The sequence below is a fragment of the Anolis carolinensis genome, chromosome 5 (genome assembly GCF_035594765.1).
Source record: "Anolis carolinensis isolate JA03-04 chromosome 5, rAnoCar3.1.pri, whole genome shotgun sequence".
Lineage (NCBI taxonomy): Eukaryota > Metazoa > Chordata > Lepidosauria > Squamata > Dactyloidae > Anolis > Anolis carolinensis.
The window spans coordinates 109388349-109414146 of NC_085845.1; the positions used below are offsets into that span (position 1 = coordinate 109388349).

At 42.2% G+C, this 25798-nt stretch overlaps 1 protein-coding gene across 13 annotated transcripts in view; it reads left to right on the forward strand.

The window, feature by feature from the left end:
• The first annotated feature begins 20607 nt into the window (after positions 1 to 20607).
• Positions 20608 to 25798, forward strand: part of slit2 (slit guidance ligand 2) — a 344726-nt gene continuing 339535 nt past the window's right edge. For 4 of the 13 annotated variants that reach the window (XM_062982132.1, XM_062982134.1, XM_062982141.1 and 1 more), the window contains exon 1: positions 20612 to 21234. In XM_062982132.1, the coding sequence (XP_062838202.1) occupies positions 21071 to 21234 (164 nt within the window). In that variant the 5' untranslated portion in view covers positions 20612 to 21070. Of the gene's footprint in view, positions 21235 to 25798 lie in introns of all 13 variants that reach the window. The other 9 variants (XM_062982139.1, XM_062982138.1, XM_016993894.2 and 6 more) reach the window with 6 other exon arrangements.

Here is a 25798-nt window from a genome sequence, read left to right on the forward strand (position 1 = left end):
TTCCAATACTTTTGCAGGTTTGTGATCCCACCAGTTCTTTACTGCTGGCAGGTGGTACTTGAGGCATAAGTTCCAATGAATCATTTGGGCCACATGGTTGTGCCTCTGTTTGTAGTCTGTCTGTGCGATTTTCTTACAGCAGCTGAGGATATGATCAATGGTTTCGTTTGTTTCCTTGCAGAGTCTGCATTTTGGGTCATCAGCTGTTTTTTCGATCTTGGCCTTAATTGCATTATTATTATTATTATTAGTAGTAGTAGTAGTAGTAGTAGTAGTAGTAGTATTATTATTACTGTATCCCGCCCCATCTCCCTGAGGGGACCTGGGGTGGCTTGCATGGGGACCAAGCCCAATAATATACAATAAAATACAACAACGTAAAATATATTCCAATTACAGTAGAGTCTCACTTATCCAACACTCGCTTATCCAACGTTTTGGATTATCCAACACATTTTTGTAGTCAATGTTTTCAATACATCGTGATATTTTGGTGCTAAATTCGTAAATACAGTAATTACAACATAGCATTACTGGGTATTGAACTACCTTTTCTGTCAAATTTGTTGTATAACATGATATTTTTGTGCTTAATTTGTAAAATCATAACCTAATTTAATGTTTAATAGGCTTTTCCTTAATCTCTCATTATCCAACATATTCGCTTATCCAACGTTCTGCTGGCCCGTTTATGTTGGATAAGCGAGACTCTACTGTACAACAAATTAATACAAAATCATATATAAATAATAATATAAATAATAATATAAAATCACGATAAAAGTGCAGCCAATAAAAGTGTGTGTGTGTGTATACACACACACACATACATATATACACATACACACATACACCATTACACAACATGCCTTTATAATCATTTTTAAATATCCTTTCTATCTCTGTTTCTAACTCACTACATTACAAAGTACAGGACCACTTATATCTCCATTCTGAGTTAAGTGAAGATTGAAGTAGGTAGCTTTTCTACAACTACACAAAGAGTGTATTAGAGACCTACTGAACACAAAAACAAGATCACCTCTGATAACCCTCTCACACACATTCACACTCACAAAAGGAATAGTGCTAGAGCATTTTTGGGTCTTGCTTTGGGATATTTTTACAATGCACAAAGAGAGGAAAAGCAAGCTGTCAGATGAAATTATAGCTGGTAAGCATCGGTGTCTCTCTCACGCATGAAGCAGGGCAGACAACTCAATTGTAACTTACTGTAATTCTGTCATGCCAGTCTGCCTACCTAACCACCTTGAAGGATGGCCTTCCCCATTCTTTACAGCACTTCACAATGTTATAGTCTGAGCACTTGTTAAAAATAAAGGTCACTAAAGGTATAGAACACAAGTTTTAAAAACAATTCTGGACAACAAATTTTAGATGAATAAAAGCCTTTTGAGGGTGCTTAAAGAATTTTTTTAAATGAAACTTAAGAGTATCATCAAAACTCTTCACTTGCTATTAAGCTCCCTGTGTAACACCTGAAGAGGGCTTATACTGTAAGGGAGCGGTATGCAAAAGTAGAACATTGGGCTAATGGAAAGTTCTGCCCTGTGACATCTGAATAGGTTTCTTCCAAAATCTGTGGAACTTGGAACACAGAAAGTAAAGGAAGAAGAATTTCATATTTTTTTCTTCACAGAGTTTAGAAACACGTGATCACCCTAGTAAGATTCTTCTTCTAATTGAATCTCTCCCACCTTTGCATGTCAAGTTGTATCTGCCAGCATTTTATTTTCTAAAATAACATTGTGCTTTAACCATTGTCATTTAATCACTGTCAGCATCCCGGGCCAGGATCCAATGCTGTATATCCACTGGCTACGACTGTTCCTGAGAGCCCATGGTGACGTAGTGGAAGGTCAGCAGTTTGAATCCATGGGACAGAGTGAGCTCCCGTTGTTAGCCCAAGCTTCTGCTAACCTAGCAGTTTAAAAACATGCAAATGTGAGTAGATCAATAGGTACTGCTTCTGCAGGAAGGTAACAGCACTCCATCCAGTCATACCAGCCACATGACCCTGAAATTCTGACCGTTGGTAGTTGAATTTCACCCAATGGAGTGGTACTGGAACTGGCTTCCAATGTTAAATGTGTATGATTGTTTTAATAGTTATATGTTTATGTTTTTATTAGTAATATGTTTATGTTTTTATTATGATTACGTTGTATGTTCTGTGTTGGTAATTGAATGCTTTATCTCCGTTGGAAACTGGCCTGAGTCCCTTCGGGGAGATAGAACAGTATACAAATAAAGTATTATTATTATTATTTTATTGTATGACACAGCAAACAAGATAGACATGCTGGATTTCATATCACAAGTCGAACACTTCCCAAGTGTTTAGGACTGTGTGATGTATTTTCGGATGATGCGCACAGATCCCAGTAGGGTGGCCTTCTGCAGTTGACAGATCGTAATTTTGTCAATTAAAATTTGTAAAAAGGACCGCGGTCCTGCTGATTCTGGACATCCATCGACAAGTGGGCTACGGAATCAAAATACAAATGAACAGTCACAGAAGCGGCAGAAATATACAATGCCAGAAAACCACATTATTATTATTATTATTATTATTATTATTATTATTATTATTATTATTATTATTATTATTGGTGGTGGTGTCTATGGACAACCTGGACTCTTCAGCTTATGCAAATGTGAGTAGATCAATAGGTACCACTCTGGTGGGAAGGTAACAACGCTCCATGCAGTCATGCTGGCCTTGGAGATGTCTACAGACTGTGCTGGCTCTTCGGCTTAGAAATGGAGATGAGCACCACCTCCCAGAGTCGGACTTGACTAGACATAATCTCAAGGGGAAACTTTTACCTTTACTTACTGACAGCAGTAAGTAAAGGTAAAAGTTTCCCCTTGACATTATCCCACCAGAATAAGTAACACCAGGTTTCAGCTCTGATTCCATTTTTCTAATAGGTGAATATGTAATAAAACTGAAATTTAAAATCCAGTCTTAATACGTTGCATTGTCTCTTTCCATGGAATGACCCTTGACTTATCCATGGGTCATATTAAAATTCATAATTTTGGCCCTAAAATCTTCCCTTGACATATACATGAGGTCAACTTATACAGGAGTATATGCAGTAGTCTTTTGTTAACACCACATTCATAATCACATTCAGATTAACTTTTTTTTCTCGTGTCAGGAGCAACCTGAGTTGCTTCTGGAGTAAGAGAATTGGCCATCAGCAAGGACGTTGCCCAGGGGACTCCCGGATGTTTTGATGTTTTATCATCCTTATGGGAGGCTTCTCTCATGTCCCCGCATGGAGCTGGAGCTGATAGAGGGAGCTCTCCCCAGGTGGGATTCGAACCTGGCAGCCTTCAGGTCAGCAACCCAACCTTCAAGTCACAAGGCTTTTATCCCCTAGGCCACCAGAGGCTCCATTCAGATTAACTGCACAATCCTAAATGAAAAATCACTGGGCAAAAGGAATTTGGATGAAGGAGAAGGTCACTCCCTTTAGCAGAAAGCAAACCAACAGAAATAAACCTTTCCAAGTGCACAAAACTGTAGCTCTCCAGGACATCTTCCTTGAGGCCATACTATTGCTGTCACTGGCATTCCTCTCATTTGTCTTGTCATATAAAGTGACAACTAAAATTTACAACTTGTGGTTAGCAAAGGAAGAAACCAGTCCCAGTCAGGAGCTCTTGTCCTCTTCAGCTGTACTAAATTCTGAAAGAATTAGGGATGAGTTTTGAAGAAGTAAGTGGTGAAAATGTTCCATAGGTGGTGTGTATAAATGTATGCAATGTTTTTCCCACTATGCTGATAACTGAAAAATATTTTCTGAAAACTCAATGTTACCTCCTGAAGTACTCATTTAATTTATCAGAGGTTACACTGCCATCGTAATGGGTTTATTAAGTGTCAGATGGCCAAGCCCTTCAACTATCAAAGTGAGCAAAGATGCAGCTGAAACAATTAACCTCCCTCATTCCCATGGTTCAATTAGGTTCTCATGTGTGTGTTTCTATGCAGGTCTTTGAGCTGAAGCCTGCACAGTTTTTTTGCAACACTGGTGACATTCAAGTTCCTTTTCTAGGAGAAACAAAATGATTACAAGGCTACATGGAGAGATCATCTATTGGAGGACAGAAAATTAATCTTGTTTTGTTTCTCATTATTATTTTGATTCTCCTTTTTCAAGCATTAGGAAATTGAGCATCATATTGAAGCATCAGCTTGCTTTTTAAGGACAGAGCACTAGAGACTTTGTTGGAAATTCTGGGAAATAACAGTAGAGGTGTACCAACACACACACACACACACACACACACACACACACACACACCAAAGGTAAAGGTTTCCCCTTAACATTCAGTCTTGTTGAGTCAGACTCTGAGGGGCGGTGATCAGGGCCAAAGTAAAAAAAAAAATTGTGTGTGTGTGTGTGGGGGGGGGGGGGGGGGCGTTTGAAACTTTTTTTTAGCAAATCATGAAGAGTAGTTCCATAACGCAACATAATTTAGAAATCAGGCTCCATCGATAAACTTCAGTGGACACTCAAGACAGATCAACTTCAGTGGACACCAGTTAAAATTCACAAGTAAACCAAGTTTTTTCTAAAACCTGAATTATTTCAGGGGGGTAGAACCCTTCCCCCCCGATTACAGCCCTGGTGGGGATAATCTCCATTTCTAAACCAAAAAGCCGGCGTTGTCCATAGACACCTCCAAAGTCATGTGGCTAGCATGAATGCATGGAGCACTGTTACCTTCCTACTGAAGCAGTACCTATTGATCTACTCACATTTACATGTTTTCGAACTGCTAGTTTGGCAGAAGCTGGAGCTAACAGCAGGAGCTCACTCCGTCCTGCAGATTTGAACCCCAACCTTCCAATCAGCAGATTCTGCAGCTTAGTGGTTTAACCCACTCCACTACTGCAGCCTGTGTGTGTGTGTGTGTGTGTGTGTGTACATACATACACACATACAGTAGAGTCTCACTTATCCAACATAAAGGAGGCCGGCAGAACGATGGATAAGCGAAAATATTGAATAATAAGAAGGGATTAAGGAAAAGCCTATTAAATGTCAAATTACCTTATGATTTTACAAATTAAGCACCAAAACATCATGTTTTACAACAAATTGACAGAAAAAGCAGTTCAATACATGGTAACGTTATGTAGAAATTGTTGTATTTATGAATTTAGCACCAAGACATCACAATGTATTGAAAACACTCACTACAAAAACTTTGACTACTAAAAAATTGACTACAAATAAAAATAGAATTACAGAAAATGAACTTACGGTAACAACATTATTGGAAGTTAAATCTGTAAAATGTTCAGTCCTTGCTGACCAGAGAAACAGCTGTGAATCTAGGCAGGAGGCAAACTGTGTTGGATAATCCAGAATGTTGGATAAGTGAAGGTTGGATAAGCAAGACTATTCTGTATATGCATTTATATAGTATAATTCTCAGTTTATAAAATCCCAGAAACTGTAAGCAAATGTAAGCGATCCCTCACATTTCTTGTCTACTGTCCCAGTACTTGGGCTGCTACTTCCCCAATAATAATAGTAAGTGTTCAATTTAGAAATCTTTGAAATAAAATACAGTAACTCAACTTTTTATGTAGGTAGTTTCAAAGACACAATCAAAACTTCCAAATTGTCACAGAGTAAACTCCTCTAAAATGAAATAACAGTGGCTCCATAATTAGAAAGTCCACCATTTTAGTGAGAACAGTGTAGAGCAACAATGACTAAACCTAGGGGCAGGGTTTATATGTAAAAACAAAACGTGTGAGGCTGTCTGCAAAATAAAGATCTTTTTTTAAAAAAGTGATCTCACAATACAGGCTGTTTTTAGGGGTGTTTATGTGGAGGTCAGTGTGACTTAGAATTGAAGAAATATGGTATAGCACAATCATTTTAACTTGAAGCCTGCTTTGAGTCTCAATCAGGCAAAAGGTCGTTGTGAATAATAATAATAATAATAATAATAATAATAATAATAATAATAATAATAATAATAATAATTAAAAAAATCAGAAACTCCTCAAAACACAACAGACAAAAAAACAGTACAAGAAAGCTGTACTACAAACTAGAGCTGACAGCTGGCACAACAAAACACTGCATGGAAAGTTCCTTGAAGGAAATTGAAGGAAAAGCTGATAAGGAGAAGACCTGGCTCTGGCTCATGAATGGGACCCTGAAGAAGGAGACAGAAGGCCTGATCCTTGCAGCCCAGGAGCAAGCCATCAGGACAAATGCAATTAAGGCCAAGATCGAAAAATCAGCTGATGACCCAAAATGCAGACTGTGCAAGGAAGCTGACGAAACCATTGATCATATCCTCAGCTGCTGTAAGAAAATTGCACAGACAGACTACAAACAGAGGCACAACTGTGTGGCCCAAATGATTCATTGGAACTTATGCCTCAAGTACCACCTGCCAGCAGCAAAGAACTGGTGGGATCACAAACCAGCAAAGGTTGTGGAAAATGAGCACGCAAAGATACTGTGGGACTTCCGAATCCAGACTGACAAAGTTCTGGAACACAACACACCAGACATCACAGTTGTGGCAAAGAACAAGGTTTGGATAATTGATGTTGCCATCCCAGGTGACAGTCGCATTGATGAAAAACAACAGGAAAAACTCAGCCGCTATCAGGACCTCAAGATTGAACTTCAAAGACTCTGGCAGAAACCAGTGCAGGTGGTCCTGGTGGTGATGGGCACACTGGGTGCCATGCCAAAAGATCTCAGCCGGCATTTGGAAACAATAGACATTGACAAAATTACGATCTGCCAACTGCAAAAGGCCACCCTGCTGGGATCTGCACGCATCATCCGAAAATACATCACACAGTCCTAGACACTTGGGAAGTGTTCGACTTGTGATTTTGTGATACGAAATCCAGCATATCTATCTTGTTTGCTGTGTCATAATAATAATAATAATAATAATAATAATAATAATAATAATAATAATAATAATATCATCTTCATTTCTATCCCACTTTTCTCCTGTGGGTGGGATTCAAATTGTAAAAGTGTTTGAAGTTATGGCAAAGCTTTAGCAGGGAGGGGAACAAGCATGTATCCTAAAGCAGAAGGGTCCATAGTCCAACCTAATAAACTATGTGGGGTGAGCGCAGACGGTTTGGTCTTCTTGCAGTGAAGCCTTATGTGGGAACATTTCACATACATCACGAATTCTGTATTGCTTTTGATAATACATAAAACAATTAGCATCCCTTTTCTTTATCAGTAACTATAACCATTCTGAAATTAAACAAAGATGCTTTGATATACCTGTCATATGGAAACATTTCTTTCTGTTGTTGCATAAAACAAAAGCTAGGGACATTAACATGTTTGAAAATAATTGTATTTTTGCAGTATCAGTGACAAAAGGCAGATGATAATAATAATAATAATAATAATAATAATAATAATAATAATAATAATAATAATTTTGGAGCACGATACTCCTGACCTCACAATCATGTTAAAAAACAAAGTATGGATTGTTGATGTTGCAATCCCAGGTGACAGCAGGATTGAAGAGAAACAACTGGGAAAGCTGACACGATATGAGGATTTAAAGATCGAATTGCAAAGACTCTGGCACAAGCCAGTCAAGGTGGTCCCAGTGGTGATTGGCACACTGGGTGCAGTGCCTAAAGTCCTTGGCCAGCACTTAAACACAAGCAGTGCTGACAAAATCACCACCTGCCAGCTGCAGAAAGCCACCTTACTAGGATCTGCATGCATTATTCGCCGATACATCACACACTTGGGAAGTGTCCGACGTGTGATCCAATACAACAGCCAGCAGAGTGTCTGCTGTGGACTCATCTTGTTGTGTTTCAAATTATTATTATTATTATTGTTATTATTATTATTATTATTATTATTATTATTATTATTATTATTATTATTTCTAGACCGCCCTCTCTCCCTGAAGAGATTCAGAGCAGTTTACAGACACAGAACAAATAGGCAGACATTCAATGCCTCAAATGAGTCCAAACATATCAAAATAATACAAGATAATGCACAGTAACAACAGTAAACTTACAACAAAAAATTAAGCATCGAGATGAAAATAATCAAAAACAATCCAATAAAACACAGTAAAGTAAATCATAAGTAAAACATTATAACATATACCCTAAAAGCAATTAAAATGGCTAACACCAATGTTCATTTAAGATGTCTTGTCATCGTCGTCTCACTCGTTCAGTCGTTTTGACTCTTCGTGACCTCATAGCAGCCATAAAATACAAGTGGGTTAGCCAACGTTCCAATGGGTTAAAGTGTCCTGGACCTCCATACGCTAAAGTGCATAAGTGCATTTTCAGAAGTTTCTTAAAGGAGATGAGGGCGGGGATTGTTTTTATTTCTTTAGGGAGAGAGTTCCAGAGCCGGGGAACGATTACTGAGAACCGAGGTGGGACCGAGGGGAGGGAGATCTTATCTATGTTGTGTCATATGAAAACAAATGCTTGCAAATCCTGTTTTAATACTGATTCTTACCTGTTTTCAAACAGCTTCTTTATTCCAACAACAATCCCAAGTTACAATGAACATTCATATCTAAATTTTCAACACAAATAATTCCACCACTTTTGGTGACTTGCATATCTGCAAATTCCTTTGTTTGTGGGTGGAAGTAAGAGTGTTATTTTCCCCAAGCAGTTCATTTTCATGAAATACTCTTATGATATATTTGCAATATTTGGTTTATTCATAGGCTTATAGGAAGAACATGTTGGAAGCCCAAAATGCAGTAAATTCACTGGGCCAGCCAAAGGCCACTGAAACAATATCCTTTGCCTTCAATAAACTTTCTCTGTTCTTACTAGTCAAATGGTACACATTTACTAACTGTTCAATTTAAAAGATTTACCTACTGCCCTTCAGCAAACTTTTCTCTGTGTGTATGTGCGTCATGTCTTACAGGTTCTTTTTTTAAATTGAGATAATGGAAACATTTTACTTCATGCTGAATTAATAATGTTTGTATGACACCCTGGTGAAGAAATTATCGTGAATAACATTTTTATTCATTTATGAAATTATTTATAGTATCCTGTATATAACAAGATTTCAAGATGATGTACAAGGAAAATCAGTTTCATAAAATTGAATAATGTCAATAAACTAAGAGAATATTAATTTGACACTTTAAAATGAGTTTAAAAGGAACATTTTAAAACAAATCACTTAGGCTCCAAAGGCCTTAATGAGCATTGTCTTTGTTTTGTGTTGCTGTAATGAAGACAGTGTTGGCACCAGTTAGGCCTCCAACGGGAGAGTATTCCACGACTGAAGTGTCACAGCTGAGAAGACCTCTTCCATGGCCTCATCCAGTTTATTGACTACAGTGGTGGAGCAAAGAGAAGAATCCATCCAACAGACCACAATCTTCAGTGGAGAAGTACTTAGCATTTAATAGCTTTGCAGCTTCAAAGACTGGCTGCTTCCTGCCTGGGGGAATCCATGAAAATGAACAAAATCAGTATTAAAAAAACCATCTAAAATCAGGACAATAAATAAAGAACTACACTCAGAAAACGGGGCAATTCTAGACAAGAAAAAAATCAGGGCCAGTTAACACCTCCCAACAAAGGATTCCCCAGGCAGGAAGCAGCAAGGCTTTGAAGCTGCAAGGCTATTCAATGCTTACCAGGCTGGCCAATTGCAGCATTCACATATATCTCAGGCAGACAAGAGTTCTTTCTCCCACCCTGGACTTTCCACAGATATATAAACCACAACTGACTAGTTTCCAAAACCTTACAACATCAGAGGATGCCTGCCATAGATGTGAGCAAAACGTCAGGAGAGAATGCTTCTGGAACATGGCCATACAGCCTGGAAAACTCACAGCAACACATCCTGAAATTTTATTACTCATATACTCATATTCTTATTTCTAGTTCTTTGTAACTTCTACAGGGCATTTTGCCCTGTAGTCATGTTCACAGCACTATAAGAAGTCTACTACCATGTTTGTAGTCTGTGGATTGTTGAAACTGTTAATGTGGGATTTGTGTATTGGTAGTGTTTAAATGAAATTTGTGTCTTGCCTGTATTGCATACTGATTGCATCATCTAGAGTGTAACATAGTCTGGAAAGAGTTAATTACTGTCAGGACCCAGGCTGCAGAACACCAATAACCATGCGCAGAGACCAGAATCTATCTAATATCTTTATTAAGGAAATATATAAAGTCAATAAAAACAAGTGTAGAATATAGTTCATTAGTAGTCCTTTCAGGAAAGGTCAAATATAGTCCAGGAAAACAATGTCCAATATGTGATATTAAAGTCCAAAGTTATAATCCACTTCACCGAAACACACACTATTTGGCAAGCAATAGTGTGGGGAACTGTCCATAGTCTTTGAGGCTTAAGGTAAATCCGAAGGAAACTGGAAAACAAGGCTTGAAACTGAGAAGCAAGGTCCGTGGTTTAAAACGCAAGGCAAGGCAAGACTTGAAACTTGGCAAGATCAAACTTGAAACAAGGCAAACATGAATCAAGAACTGAGTCCATAGAAGTCCATGGTACAAGGCTGGGCAAGAAACTTGATCCGGGAACTGGGAACTGGAGTACGAATTCTACACACGATCTCACTCCTCAAGCCGATGAATTGACTCCGCAAGGATTTCTTTGCGGGCAAACACCTATATAGGATCTTGTTTTTCCGCCAAGGAACACTTTCTCTGGGGAACAAGAAACGAAACCTATACTGTGTCCAGATGCATGACTCCTTAAAGTTTCCCAAGGGAAACAGACTTAATCAGCTAATTGTCTGGCAGCTATCCTGGCGCTCCGGCGAGTCGCCTCTCGAGCGCCTCTATCTTGATTATAATAATCCCGGCGAGAAAATGGGGGAGATTTCTGCTCAAGGCTTGTTTGGCTGACTTCTTGTGAGCAAACATCTTGCAGGTGCAAGGGCTCCAAATCTGGCAGAAACGGTGGGAAACCCAAGTTTTCCTCTTCATCTGCCACAATAGTCCTAGGAACGGGACTACATGGCCCATGAGTCATCACAATTACTAAGAAGCTGTGATGTCCTTGTATGGCTGGAACCAGGGAGTGTCCAGACACAAGTGTGTGTGCATTGCTGATTGCATCAGTTCTGTTCTGTTCTGTTCTGAGTCGAGTCGAGTGCTGTCTGCTGAGAGTCAAGTCCTGTGTCCATTGTCTTCAAGCTTGTTTGTCTTGATTATTACTGCTTACAGTAAAACTTGTATATAGTTTTACCATCGTCTCTGATGTCTCTTCATTCAGCGTTCCACTGACTCCATCCAACTGCTGCTGCGTTGCTTAAATTACTCTGACAGAATCATAGAATCATAGAATCATAGAATAGTAGAGTTGGAAGAGACCTCAAGGGCCATCTAGTCCAACCCCCCGCTAAGAAGCAGGAAATCGCATTCAAAGCACCCCCGACAGATGGCCATCCAGCCTCTGCTTAAAAGCCTCCAAAGAAGGAGCCTCCACCACGGCCCGGGGGAGAGAGTTCCACTGCCGAACAGCCCTCACAGTGAGGAAGTTCTTCCTGATGTTCAGGTGGAATCTCCTTTCCTGTAGTTTGAAGCCATTGTTCCGTGTCCTAGTCTGCAGGGCAGCAGAAAATAAGCTTGCTCCCTCCTCCCTATGACTTCCCCTCACATATTTGTACATGGCTATCATGTCTCCTCTCAGCCTTCTCTTCTGCAGGCTAAACATGCCCAGCTCTTTAAGCCTCTCCTCATAGGGCTTGTTCTCCAGACCCTTAATCATTTTAGTTGCCCTCCTCTGGACGCTTTCCAGCTTGTCAGCATCTCCCTTCATCTGCGGTGCCCAAAACTGGACACAGTATTCCAGGTGTGGTCTGACCAAGGCAGAATAGAGGGGGAGCATGACTTCCCTGGATCTAGACGTTATTCCCCTATTGATGCAGGCCAAAATCCCATTGGCTTTTTTAGCTGCCGCATCACATTGTAGGCTCATGTTTAACTTGTTGTCCACGAGGACTCCAAGATCTTTTTCGCACACACTGCTGTCAAGCCAGGCGTCCCCCATTCTGTATCTTTGATTTCCATTTTTTCTGCCGAAGTGAAGTATCTTGCATTTGTCCCTGTTGAACTTCATTTTGTTAGTTTCGGCCCATCTCTCTAGTCTGTCAAGATCGTTTTGAATTCTGCTCCTGTCTTCTGGAGTGTTAGCTATCCCTCCGAGTTTGGTGTCATCTGCAAACTTGATGATCGTGCCTTCTAACCCTTCGTCTAAGTCGTTAATAAAGATGTTGAACAGAACCGGGCCCAGGACGGAGCCCTGCGGCACTCCACTTGTCACTTCTTTCCATGATGAAGACGACGCATTGGTGAGCACCCTTTGGGTTCGTTCACTTAGCCAATTACAGATCCACCTAACCGTAGTTTTGTCTAGCCCACATTTTACTAGTTTGTTTGCCAGAAGGTCGTGGGGGACTTTGTCGAAGGCCTTACTGAAATCTAGATATGCTACATCCACGGCATTCCCTGTATCGACCCAACTCGTAACTCTATCGAAAAAAGAGATCAGATTAGTCTGGCATGACTTGTTTTTGGTAAATCCGTGTTGACTATTAGCAATGACCGCATTTGTTTCTAAGTGTTTGCAGACCACTTCCTTAATGATCTTTTCCAGAATCTTGCCTGGTATTGATGTGAGGCTGACCGGACGGTAATTGTTTGGGTCGTTCTTTTTTCCCTTCTTGAAGATAGGGACCACATTCGCCCTCCTCCAATCTGCTGGGACCTCTCCTGTTCTCCAAGAACTCTCGAAGATGATTGCCAGTGGTTCTGAAATAACTTCCGCTAGTTCCTTCAATACTCTTGGATGTAGCTGATCTGGCCCTGGGGACTTGAATTCGTTTAGAGTGGCCAGGTGTTCCTGGACAACTTGTTTCCCTATTTGGGGTTGGATTTCCCCCAATCCTTCGTCCATTCCATGTTGCTGAGGTTGAAGATGGCTTTCTTTTTGTGAGAAGACCGAGGCAAAGAAGGCATTAAGCAGTTCTGCCTTTTCCCTATCCCCTGTCACCATCACCCCATCTACTCCTTGCAGTGGCCCTATCGCCTCCTTTTTCTTCCTTTTTCTACCAACATAAGCAAAAAAACCTTTTTTGTTGTTTTTTATGTCCCTGGCAAGCCTGAGCTCATTTTGCGCTTTAGCCTTGCGAACCTTTTCCCTACAGGAGTTGGCTATACGTTTGAATTCTTCTTTGGTGATTTCTCCCCTTTTCCACTTCTTGTGCATGTCACTTTTGAGCTTTAGCTCAGTTAGAAGTTCTTTGGACATCCATTCTGGCTTCTTTGCACTTGTCTTATTTTTCTTCTTTGTTGGCACTGTTTGCATTTGCGCCTTGAGTATTTCACTTTTGAAAAACTCCCATCCATCCTTAACTCCCTTGTTTTTTAATATCGGCGTCCATGGAATGCCGCTCAGTAATTCCTTCATTTTTTGGAAGTCAGCTCTCTTAAAGTCCAGAATGCGTGTTTGACTTGTCTTAGTTTCAGCATTCCTTTGTATTGCAAACTGCAGGAGCACATGGTCACTTGCCCCTAAGGATCCAACCACTTCAACTGTATTGATCAGGTCTTCCACATTTGTTAAGATTAGATCAAGAGTTGCTGATCCCCTTGTTGCCTCTTCTACCTTCTGGACCATAAAATTATCTGCAAGGCAAGTGAGGAATTTGTTGGACTTTGTACTCTTGGCTGAGTTTGTTTTCCAGCAGATATCGGGATAATTGAAATCGCCCATGACTACTATATCTCTTCTTTGTGCCTGTTTGGTCAGCTGTTGACAGAAGGCTTCATCAAGTCCTTCATCCTGACTCGGAGGTCTGTAGTAGACACCCACGACAAGATCTTTTTGAGTCCCGGTTCCCTTGATTCTTATCCAGATGCTTTCAAGCTGGTTTCCCGGATTACAGTCTTGCATTTCTTCTGCAACGTAACTGTTTTTGACATATAAAGCTACTCCCCCTCCTCTCCCCTTTGTTCTATTTATGTGAAAGAGGTTATAGCCCTCAATGGTTAAATTCCAGTGATGGGAGTCATCCCACCAGGTTTCAGTGATGCCTATGACATCGTATGTGTGGTGCTGTGCTAGGAGTTGGAGTTCGTCTTGCTTATTTCCCATGCTCTGAGCATTAGTGTAAAGACATGTAAGCCCCTGTGACCTCCCCTCGAACTGTTTATTTGGGATTATTGTGCTCTCTGTACTTGGTCCTTGCTGTGTTTGTGCAGCCCTCCGTTTAGCCTTACGGCGGTTCCCTGTGGTCGTGGGTAATATAGTGTTCGCCAGGCTGTTGTTCCCCTCCCCCAGTGGATTTAGTTTAAAGTGCGCCTGATGAGGTTTGTGAGTCTGTGTGCAAAAAGATGTTTTCCTACTTGTGTGAGATGCACCCCATCGCTTGCCAGTAGTCCATCCTCTTGGAAGAGTAGACCATGGTCAAGGAAGCCAAAATGCTCCTCTTGACACCATTTTCTGAGCCAGTTATTGACCTGTACTATTTTTCCGGCCCTTGTAGAGCCATGTCCTACAACGGGGAGGAGGGATGAAAAGATCACATGTACATTATACAGTTTTAGCTTTGTTGCCAGAGCTCGAAAATCATTTGTGATCTTTTGAAAAGTATGCCTAGCGGTGTCATTGGTACCTACATGAATCAACATAAGGTGGGGAGGGTGATGGGGCTTTAGGAGCCTGCTGAGCCTCTGAGTGATATGGTGTATTTTTGCCCCCGGGAGGCAGCATGTTTCTCGAGCCATCCCATCCGGTCTGGAAATGATGGCTTCCGTTCCTCTAAGGAGGGAGTCACCTACTACCAAGACCTGTTTCCTTTGAGGATTGACAGGGTCCCTTTTGTGCAAGACAGTGTGTATGTCCCCTGAAGAGTGTTCCTGTTGAAGTGAGTCATGTAGGTGTAAAGTGTTGTCCTCCTCCTCAACATCCCCAGTGCATTCATCAATGACAATCCATTGAGATACATCCGAGAGCCCATTACTCTCCCAAGGATGTTCCTGTTGCTCCTGGTCTATGATTGGGGATGGAGCATTTGCATGATTACATAAGTGTGACTGTGGTGATGCACTGTCCCTGTCAGGGCTATCCCCTGCGCATTGATCCAGGATGGTCCACTGAGTGGTATCTAAGAAACTGTGGTCCTCCACAAGATGTGTTTCCTGATTGTATGTTAATGATGTAAGAATTTCAAATCTGTTGTGTAAATGCAGCTGAGCAGAGGAGTTCTGTGGAGGCTGCCTGGTCCTGCGTCTCCTTCTATGGGTGACCTCCTTCCAAGCCTGAGGGTTGTCTACCTTTGAGTTGATCTCCCCATAAGGTTCCTGATCATGGTCTTGGTGGTGTTGGTGTGATGCAGGCTGCTGATCTACAGCAGCGTGTTGTGCAGTGTCCAAGAAGAGCTCGAGTGCCTGAATGTCCTTAAGGGTCTTAATACGGTGCTCGAGCTGTTGGATCCTCTGCTCCATCAGAGTCATCTGTTTGCATTTGGAGCAGATGTAGTTGTCTAGTTTTTGTGTGAAAAAGCGGAACATGCCACAGCTGGTGCATGTGATGGGAATGTTTTGCTTTTGTTGCATCTCTTGGTGAGCGTGGTGGCCAAGTGGGATCTTTGTACAGTTAAGTAATATGCACGCACTTTATGTGCAAACTGCAACAAACCACCTCTTTGTGTATTTGTTTATGTTGCTTTGTTTCCTGTATGTACTGCAAAGGATAGTTAGTAAAGGTGCCTTTTTCCTGGCTTTTACCTGGCTCTCTTTCAACACAACAGTCACACAACAGTTAGACTTTGACCACAGGAGCCAAGCCCACACTCAGTTTAAAATCTTAGCCAAATCTTAGCCAAATCCTACCTGAAGCCAGGGAGCAAAAATGTCCTCCTGCTGCCTCTGCTTCTGCGAGAACCAACTGCCCTAACTAACCAAAGGATACTTTGTAGGACGTATAGAATAGTACAAGTTAGGTACACAACACATAGAACAGGATTCAACAAAGTATCGTCTTGTCCAAAAATAGCATAAGATTCAGTCCCTGAATTTGTCTCACAGCAAATGGAGCATAAATGGAATCTACTGCTTATAGTGAGTAAGCAAGTCTTTCACAGAATCAGAAATTATTTTGGCAAAGTAAGGATTGACAGAATGGATTGACACATTAACATGGAGGATTGAATCAGATATTCCTATTATAGCAGATGTTTGAGACAGGAAGCTACATAACAAGCCAGGCACGGACTACTAGTAAATCATTGCAGAACACATGCAGACTGTTTCAAAAGATCGGAAAGACCCATGTTTTGTTCTTGTTCTTTCTGATTTTATTTGGGGATCTATACACATTTGTTTATCTCGGAATATTTCCTGTCTGCTCCTAGTACAATCAGCGACTTTTTATATCAGGTCCCCACATGTTTGTTTTAACTCGGTACAAGATTTGGAAAGAAGTGGGAGGAAGAAGGGATTTTTCCAATCAATTTGGGTGTTACCTTAGAGAGATTCTCAAGATACCAAATTCCACATTCTGCTTCTGCAATGAACTCTGTGATAGATAAGAGTGTTTGAGTATAAGCTTCTTTTTTTCTTAACCTGCATCCATGAGTCAGGTTCTTCAAAGAGCAAAATGACCACCTTCTGTAAGTGGTGACAGGAAAATGAGACACCTTTTTCCAATTAGAGTTAAGAGTTGAAGATATTCCTACTGTTCTCATTTCTGGTGTGAAGAATGTGCCATGCTACACTTTCCAATGTGCTCATAACAGAGTAACTGCCATTCCGGCAGGGATATTCCCAAGCGTGCAACACTAGAAATCAATGATACTAATGGTTCAATCCTAATTGTATTCACCTTTGGAGATCCTAGTTAATAAGTGCTGATGGAAGTTGGAAATGGCAGAAATATCTAGTCTTCCCCTTAATAATCTTCGATGTGGATGTTCTGTAAGATTTTTAAAGTGTTTTAACAAAGAAGCATTATTATACAGCATAATTTCTGAAATCATCCATCAGGCATGATTCCGTTCAAATGGAGATGGTATCTATATATCCATATATCTCTATCTATCTATCTATCTATCTATCTATCTATCTATCTATCACTTTATTTATATTTTGCCCTTCTCTCCGAGGGGACTCAGTGTGGATTACAACATATAAGCAAACATATGCAAACATTTGATGCCTTGTTACAAATGAAAATACAATGAAACACAAATACACAGACAAAGGCAAAGGCGTCTCCTTTCATTTCCGGCTCTGGAGGTGGTGCTCATCTCAGTATTCTTCTCCATTTCCAAGCCAAGGAGTCTGTGTTGTCAGTAGACACCTCCTGGTCATGTGGCCAGCATGACTGCTTGGAGCGTCCTTTTGCCTTTCCCCGCCAAAACGATACCTATTTATCTACTCACATTTTCATGTTTTCAAACTGCTAGGTTGGTAGGAGCTAGGGCTAATAGCAGGAGCTCACGCCGTCTTGTGGATTCGAACTGCCAACCTTCAGGTCAGAAGTTCAGCAGCACAAGGGATTAACCCATTGCGCCACTGTGGCCCGTTTCAACCGTATATGTGTATATATATATATATATACACACACACAAAACCAAACTAGTGAACACTGCTTTGACACAACCTTTTATTAAACTATAAGAATATGGAATTATGTTTTTGCTGGTCATGTCTGTTTATTAACAGTGTCATTTTGTGTTCGTGGCTCCAGATTTATTATTATCTCAGCAATGAAACGGTTTCGTAAGCAGCAGGATGTATTATTGTTATTAATAGTTTAGGTGTAGAACATATTTACTAGTTTACATATAACTAGTAAATTTTATTTTTATTTATTTATTTATTTATTTATTATTCAAACTTATATGCCGCCACTCCCCCAGGGCTTGGAGCGGCTTACAAGAACAAGCTAAAATCTAAGCAATTTAAAAACTGCAATAACGGAGATCAAAAGCCTGCCAAAACAGGTGTGTCTTACATGCCCTGCGGAAGACTGATAAGTCCCGCAAGGCACAAACTTCAGGTGGCAGAGTGTTCCAGAGTGATGGCGCCACTGCTGTAAAAGCTCTACGTCTAGTTGCTGTTAGACGCAAGGTCTTAAAACTGGGAACTTCCAATAGATCTTGGTTCTCAGAACGGAGGGATCTTTGGGGTTGGTAGGGGGTGAGGCGGTCCCTCAGGTACATTGGCCCTAGACCATGTAAGGCCTTAAAGGTAAGTACCATCACTTTGAAAGTGATCCAGTGCTCAATTGGTAACCAGTGCAGCTGCAGTAAGATTGGTGTTATATGACATATCATCAGGACTCCCGCAAGAAGTCGAACAGCTGCAATTTGTACCAACTTGAGCTTCCGGATCACCGAGAAAGGAAGGCCAATGTAGAGGGCATTACAGTAGTCCAGTCTTGGAGTCCTTGTGGACAACAAGTTAAACATGCGCCAGCAATGTGATGCAGCTGCTAAGAAAGCCAATGGGATTTTGGCCTGCATCAATAGGGGTATAGCGTCTAGATCCAGGGAAGTCATGCTCCCCCTCTATTCTGCCTTGGTCAGACCACACCTGGAATACTGCGTCCAATTCTGGGCACCGCAGTTGAAGGGAGATGTTGACAAGCTGGAATGTGTCCAGAAGAGGGCGACTAAAATGATGAAAGGTCTGGAGAACAAGCCCTATGAGGAGAGGCTTAAAGAACTGGGCATGTTTAGCCTGCAGAAGAGAAGGCTAAGAGGAGACATGATAGCCATGTATAAATATGTGAGGGGAAGTCACAGGGAGGAGGGAGCAGGCTTGTTTTCTGCTGCCCTGCAGACTAGGACGCGGAACAATGGCTTCAAACTACAGGAAAGGAGATTCCAACTGAACATCAGGAAGAATGTGTTGTCGAAGACTTTCATGGCCAGGATCACAGGGTTGTTGTATGTCTTTCGGGCTGTGTGGCCATGTTCCAGGAGTATTCTCTCCTGACGTTTCGCCCACATCTATGGCAGGCATCCTCAGAGGTTGTGAGGTATGGATAAACTAAGTAAGGAAAGGAAAGAATATATATCTGTGTAGAGTCCAGGGTGTGGCAGCACTCTGAGGGCAGAGGACAGCTAATGACTGAGCAAAGGATGCCCCCAGGCAAGAGACAAAACCTTTCCAATGCTAATTAGGGTGATTAACTGAAACATTAATGCTGGCTTCCCAGTGCCAAAGGACTCTTGACACCCCCTGGACTCTACACAGATATATATTCTTTCCTTTCCTTACTTAGTTTATCCATACCTCACAACCTCTGAGGATGCCTGCCATAGATGTGGGCGAAACGTCAGGAGAGAATACTTCTGGAACATGGCCACACAGCCCGAAATACAGTAGAGTCTCGCTTATCCAACGTAAACAGCCCGGCAGAACGTTGGATAAGCGAATATGTTGGATAATAAGGAGAGATTAAGGAGAAGCCTATTAAACATCAAATTAGGTTATGATTTTACAAATTAAGCAGCAAAACATCATGTTAGTCAACAAATTTGACAAAAAAGTAGTCCAATACACAGTAATGCTACCGTGTTTCCCCGAAAATAAGACAGTGTCTTATATTAATTTTTGCTCCCAAAGATGCTCTAGGTCTTATTTTCAGGGGATGTCTTATTTTTCCATGAAGAAGAATTCACATTTATTGTTGAACAAAAAAATTAACATTTATTATATACTGTACAGTAGTTGTCATCACAAACCAGCATAACCAGACAAACTGTGAATCCTATCAAGAATTTCTTGTTACTACCAGTATTTCCATGTACAACACTCTATGGTATGTACATTTACTTATCCTGCATGCTCGGGTGTTCTATTTGGCGGGCATGCTTCCAAACAAAAACTTTGCTAGGTCTTACTTTCAGGGGAGGCCTTATATTTAGCAATTCAGCAAAACCTCTACTAGGTCTTATTTTCTGGGGATGTCTCATTTTAGGGGAAACAGGGTATGTAGTAATTACTGTATTTATGAATTTAGCACCAAAATATCACAATGTATTGAAAACATTGACTACAAAAATGTGTTGGATAATCCAGAATATTGGATAAGTGAGTGTCGGATAAGTGAGACTCTACTGTACATACAACAACCCCATCAGGAAGAACTTCCTCACTGTGAGGGCTGTTTGGCAGTGGAACTCTCTCCCCGGACTGTGATGGAGGCTCCTTCTTTGGAGGCTTTTAAAGCAGAGGCTGGATGGCCATCTGTCGGGGGTGCTTTGAATGTGATTTCCTGCTTCTTGGCAGGGGGTTGGACTGGATGGCCCATGAGGTCTCTTCCAACTCTACGATTCTATGGGAGAAGGTACAACCACATTGTTGGGACAGATCCCCCTATCTTAAGGTGTCCAATGGGAGAGACTGTACAGGCTGCTGCTCAGGTGTGCTGCTTTCTGAGGCTGGTCTTCCTTCCAGGACTGAAGGAGCCTCACCTGAAGGAAGGCTCCCCCTCCTGCGCCCCTTTCCCCTCCGCTAAGTAGCCTGTGGGAGGAGTTGCAGGAGGCGAGTGTGTGGCTGTGTGTGCGAGTGGGGCGCAGCCTGCCTCCTCCTCCTCCTGCTCCTCTCTCCCCCCTTTGGGATGCCATTTAACAGGCGCCCTGCTTCCCTCGGAGTGCGCGGAGGGAGCTGCCTGCGCCTTCGGGCTTGAGGCAGGCATGCAGCCCCGGCGTCTCCCGCGATAGGCGGACCTTGGCGGCGGTCGCAATGCAGTTCGGCGAAGGCGGCGGGGAACGGCGAGGGCTTTGCGAAGCGGCGCAGCAGCAGCGAGGCGGCGACCGAGGAGGCGGCGGAGGCAGGAGCGGCAGCGGGGACGGAGGCTGCTGCTGAAGCCGAGGAGGACGCGGCTGCTCCGGCCACGAGGAGGAGCGGGGATTGGGCTCGTCTTCGCGCCGGGATTTGCACCGAACTTGGCGGATTTGGGAGTTGGCTTGTTCTTCTTGTTGTTGCTCTTCTTCTTCTTCGGGGAGGATGAAGGCGCTGGGGACGCTGCTTCTGGCGCTGTTGCTCCATCCCGGGGCGGTGGCGCCGCAGCCCTGCCCGGCTCAGTGCTCCTGCTCGGGCAGCACCGTGGACTGTCACGGGCTGGCGCTGCGGAGCGTCCCGAGGAACGTCCCCCGCAACACCGAACGCCTGTAAGTCCTTGCCTATCCTTACCATCCTTATTCCAGAGAGGACAGGCAAACAAACTCCTAGCTTTCTTTTCCTGCGCGTTTCTGCTTTGATTCCTCCCTTCTCCCCCAATCTACACTTTCCTATACTTTCCTAGCTCCATGCGTGCCCCGCAGAGCAGCATTTGGGAGCACCGCAGGGCCGAAGTTTGAGCACACTCTTCCCACCCGCGAGGGGAAACTTAGGGTCCTTTCACCAGCCCTATATCCCAGGATATCCAGGCAGAAAATCCCACAGTATCTCCTTTGTACTGGGTTATTTGAGAGCCCTTCTGCTTATCCCAATATCACAGAATATCCAGGCAGAAAATCCCACAATATCTCCTTTGAACCGGGTTATCCAAGAACTCTTCCATATAGCCCAGGATAATCCCACAAGATCTCCTTTGGACTTTCTTATCCAAGATCCCTTCCACACAGCCCTATATCCCAGGATATCTAGGCAGAAAATCCCACAATAATTCATTTGAAATTAGTTATCTTGAGGGCCCTTCCACACAGCCCCATATCCCAGGATATCCAGGCAGAAAATCCCACAATATCTCCTTTGGACTTTCTTATCCAAGAACCCTTCCACATAGCCCTATATTCCAGGATATCCAGGCAGAAAATCCCACAATATCTCATTTGAACTGGGTTATCTGAGGGCCCTTCTGCTTATCCCAATATCCCAGAATATCCAGGCAGAAAATCCCACAATATCTCCTTTGAAATGAGTTCTCTTGAGGGCCCTTCCACACAGTCCCATATCCCAGGATATCCAGGCAGATAATCCCACAAGATCTCCTTTGGACTTTCTTATCCAAGATCCCTTCCACACAGCCCTATATCCCAGGATATCTAGGCAGAAAATCCCACAATAATTCATTCGAAATTAGTTATCTTGAGGGCCCTTCCACACAGCCCCATATCCCAGGATATCCAGGCAGAAAATCCCACAATATCTCCTTTGGACTTTCTTATCCAAGAACCCTTCCACATAGCCCTATATTCCAGGATATCCAGGCAGAAAATCCCACAATATCTCCTTTGAACTGGGTTATCTGAGGGCCCTTCTGCTTATCCCAATATCCCAGAATATCCAGGCAGAAAATCCCACAATATCTCCTTTGAAATGAGTTCTTTTGAGGGCCCTTCCATATCCTAGGATATCCAGGCAAAAAATCCCACAAGATCTCCTTTGAACCAGGTTATCCAAGATCCCTTCCACACAGCCCCATATCCCGGGATATCCAGGCAGAAAATCCCACAATATCTCCTTTGAACTGGGTTATCCGAGGGCCCTTCCACACAGCCCCATATCCCCAGATATCAAGGCAAAAAAAATCTCACAATGTCTCCTTTGAACTGGGTTATCCAAGATCTCTTCCACACAGCCCTATATCTCAGAATATCCAGGCAGAAAATCCTACATTATCTCCTTTGGACTGGGTTATCCAAGATCTCTTCCACACAGCCCTATATCCCAGAATATCAATGCAGAATAACCCACAATATCTCATTTGAACTGGGTTATCTGAGGGACCTTCCACACAGCCCTATATCCCAGGATATCAAGACAGAAAATCCCACAATATCTCCTTTGCATTGGGTTATCTGAGTCCACATTCAGATAATGTGGTATTTTCTGCCTTGATATACTGGGCTATATGGCTATATGGAAGGGCTGCCAGTTATGTGAGTCCACACTGCCATATATTCCAATTCAAAGCAGATATTGTGGGTTATCTGCCTTGATATTCTGGGTTATAGGGCTGTATGGAAGGGGCCTAAGTTTTTTCCCCAATAGTTCTGTATGGGTTTCAGGTTTTCTGATGGTTCAATGAATGCACATGGCTCAGACAGCCATCCTTGCAGGGAGGGAGGCATTCTTTCTAGTTCATCTACTCTTTTTTCCTGGATAATCAAGTTCAAAGCAGATATTTTGGATTATCTGCCCTGATCTTATGGGTTATATGGCCCTGAGGGCCCTTCCACAAAGCTATAGAACCCAGAATATCAGGGCAACATAACCTACAGTACTATCTCCTTTGAACTGGTTTATCTGAATCCACACTGCCATATTATTCAGCTGTGTGGAAGGGAACTGAGGCTGCTTCTACACAGCCACATAGTTCAAATCAGCCCTTCCACACAGCCATATAACCCAGAATATCAAGGCAGAATAACCCACAATATCTGCTTTGAACTGGTTTATCCAAGTCCACACTGCCATATAACCCACTTCAAAGCAGATATTGTGGGATTTTATTTAGCTATGTGGAAGGGGCCTGAGGCTGCTTCTGCACTACCCTATAATTCAAATTATCAAATCAGCCCTTCCACACAGCCCTATAACCCAGAATATCAAGGCAGAATAACCCACAATATCTGCTTTGAACTGGGTTATCTCAGGGCCCTTCTACACAGCCATATAACCCAGAATATCAAGGCGGGAAATCCCACAATATCTGCTTTGAAATGGAATATATGGCAGTGTGAACTCATATAACTGATGGCCCTTCCATACAGCCCTATATCCCAGAATATCAAGGCAGAAAATGCCCCATTATCTGAATGTGGGCTCAGATAACGAAATTAAAGCAGATATTATGGGATTTCCAGTCTTGATATTCTGGGTTATATGGCTGTGTGGTAGAGCCCCGAGTCCACATTGCCATATATTCCAGTTCAAAGCAGATAATGTGGGATTTTATTCAGTTGTGTAGAAGGAGTCTAAGCCCCCTTCTACAATGCCACCTAAAATCCAGATTATCTGCATTGAATTGGGCGATATGGCAGTGTGGATGCAAATAATCCAGTTCAACGCAGATGATGTGTATCATCTGATTTGATAATTTAAATTATATGGCAGTGTAGAAGCAGTCTCAGGGCCCTTCCACACAGCCATATAATCCATAATATCAGGGCAGATAATCCACAATATCTGCTTTGGACTGGATCATCGGAGTCCACATTGCCATATCCTTCAGTTCAGTGTAGATTTTATATAGCTGTGTGGAAGAGGCCTAGATTATGGCAATCTAGAGTCATAATCCAGTTCAAAACAGATAATGTGGATTATCTGATTTGGTGGACCCCCTGTGGTGCAATTGGTAGTTAGTTAATAAATTTATTGATTAGCCCTTAGGCCGTATCACACCTGTGGCACAATGGGTTAAACCCTTGTGTTGGCAGGACTGCTGACCGAAAGGTTGGCAGTTTTTCTTTTTCTGTGTCAGGAGCAACCGGAGTTGCTTCTGGAGTGAGAGAATTGGCCGTCTGCAAGGACGTTGCCCAGGGGACGCCCGGATGTTTTTATGTTTTTACCATCCTTGGTAAAAGGCTTCTTTCATGTCCCCACATGGAGCTGGAGCTGATAGAGGGAGTTGAAATCCGGGGAGTGGGGTGAGCTCCCATCTGTCAGCTCTAGCTTCCCATTTGGGGATATGAGAGAAGCCTCCCACAGGATAGTAAAACATCTGGGTGTCCCCTGAGCAACGTCCTTCCAGACAGCCAATCCTGTCACACCAGATCACAAATCACTCCTGACACGAAAAAAATCTGATTTGATAATCTGGTTTATAGGGCAGTGTAGAAGGGGTCTCAGGGCCTTCCACACTTCCATATAACTCATAATATCAAGGCAGATAATCTACAATATCTGCTTTGAACTGGATTATTTGAGTACACACTGACATATCCTCCAATTCAATGTGAATTTTATACAACTGTAGAAGGGGCCTGGGTGTAGCACACTTATCTCAGATTACTTCCTCTCTTCTGCAAACCTACAACATGAGCAATGGCTTCTTTTGGAGAATTTTTCAGAGCCCAAATCCCCTTTCTTCTTATTTCAGACTTCTATATGCTTCTGGTGTGGCTCGGCATTTCCATGCCTTTGAAATGATGGATATCAGAAAGTCAACTTGTTTTCTCGCCCCCATTTCCAGTCTCTCCTCCCCCCCACCCCCAGTACGTTTTCCTGCAATTCTCATTATGGGTTCCAAGCGTAATGCTAGGAGACATGAAAGGACCAAGCCATTCGTTCCACTACTTTGCTTTCCCCACCCAGCACAGTCCCAGTCATAAACAGAATGGGTTGCTCCTTGGATGTTTGGGTCCTTTTCTTTCTCCGTTCCTCTTCTCCACCTATCTCTCCATCCCTGCAGAAAAGCCTCTGTCCTGGCGTGGTAGTTTGTACCAAACAGCTTGTAAAACAACGCTTCTTCAGGGCAGCAGAGACGGTTCCATTAGGAAGATGAATTTGTAATATTTTAAAGGTGAAATTGTACTGTTTTTGAGTGGACTGGCCAGGACTTGACCCTGATAATTTCATTTTTCCTGTGATTGTGCTCTGTGTCAACACGCATATACACACACTATACATATATATATATATATATATATATATATATATATATATATATATATATATATTTACACACACACATATATATACATACACATACATACATACATACATACACATACACACACACACACATATACAATTATGTAAAAATATTGGTGCAAACAGAGATACAAT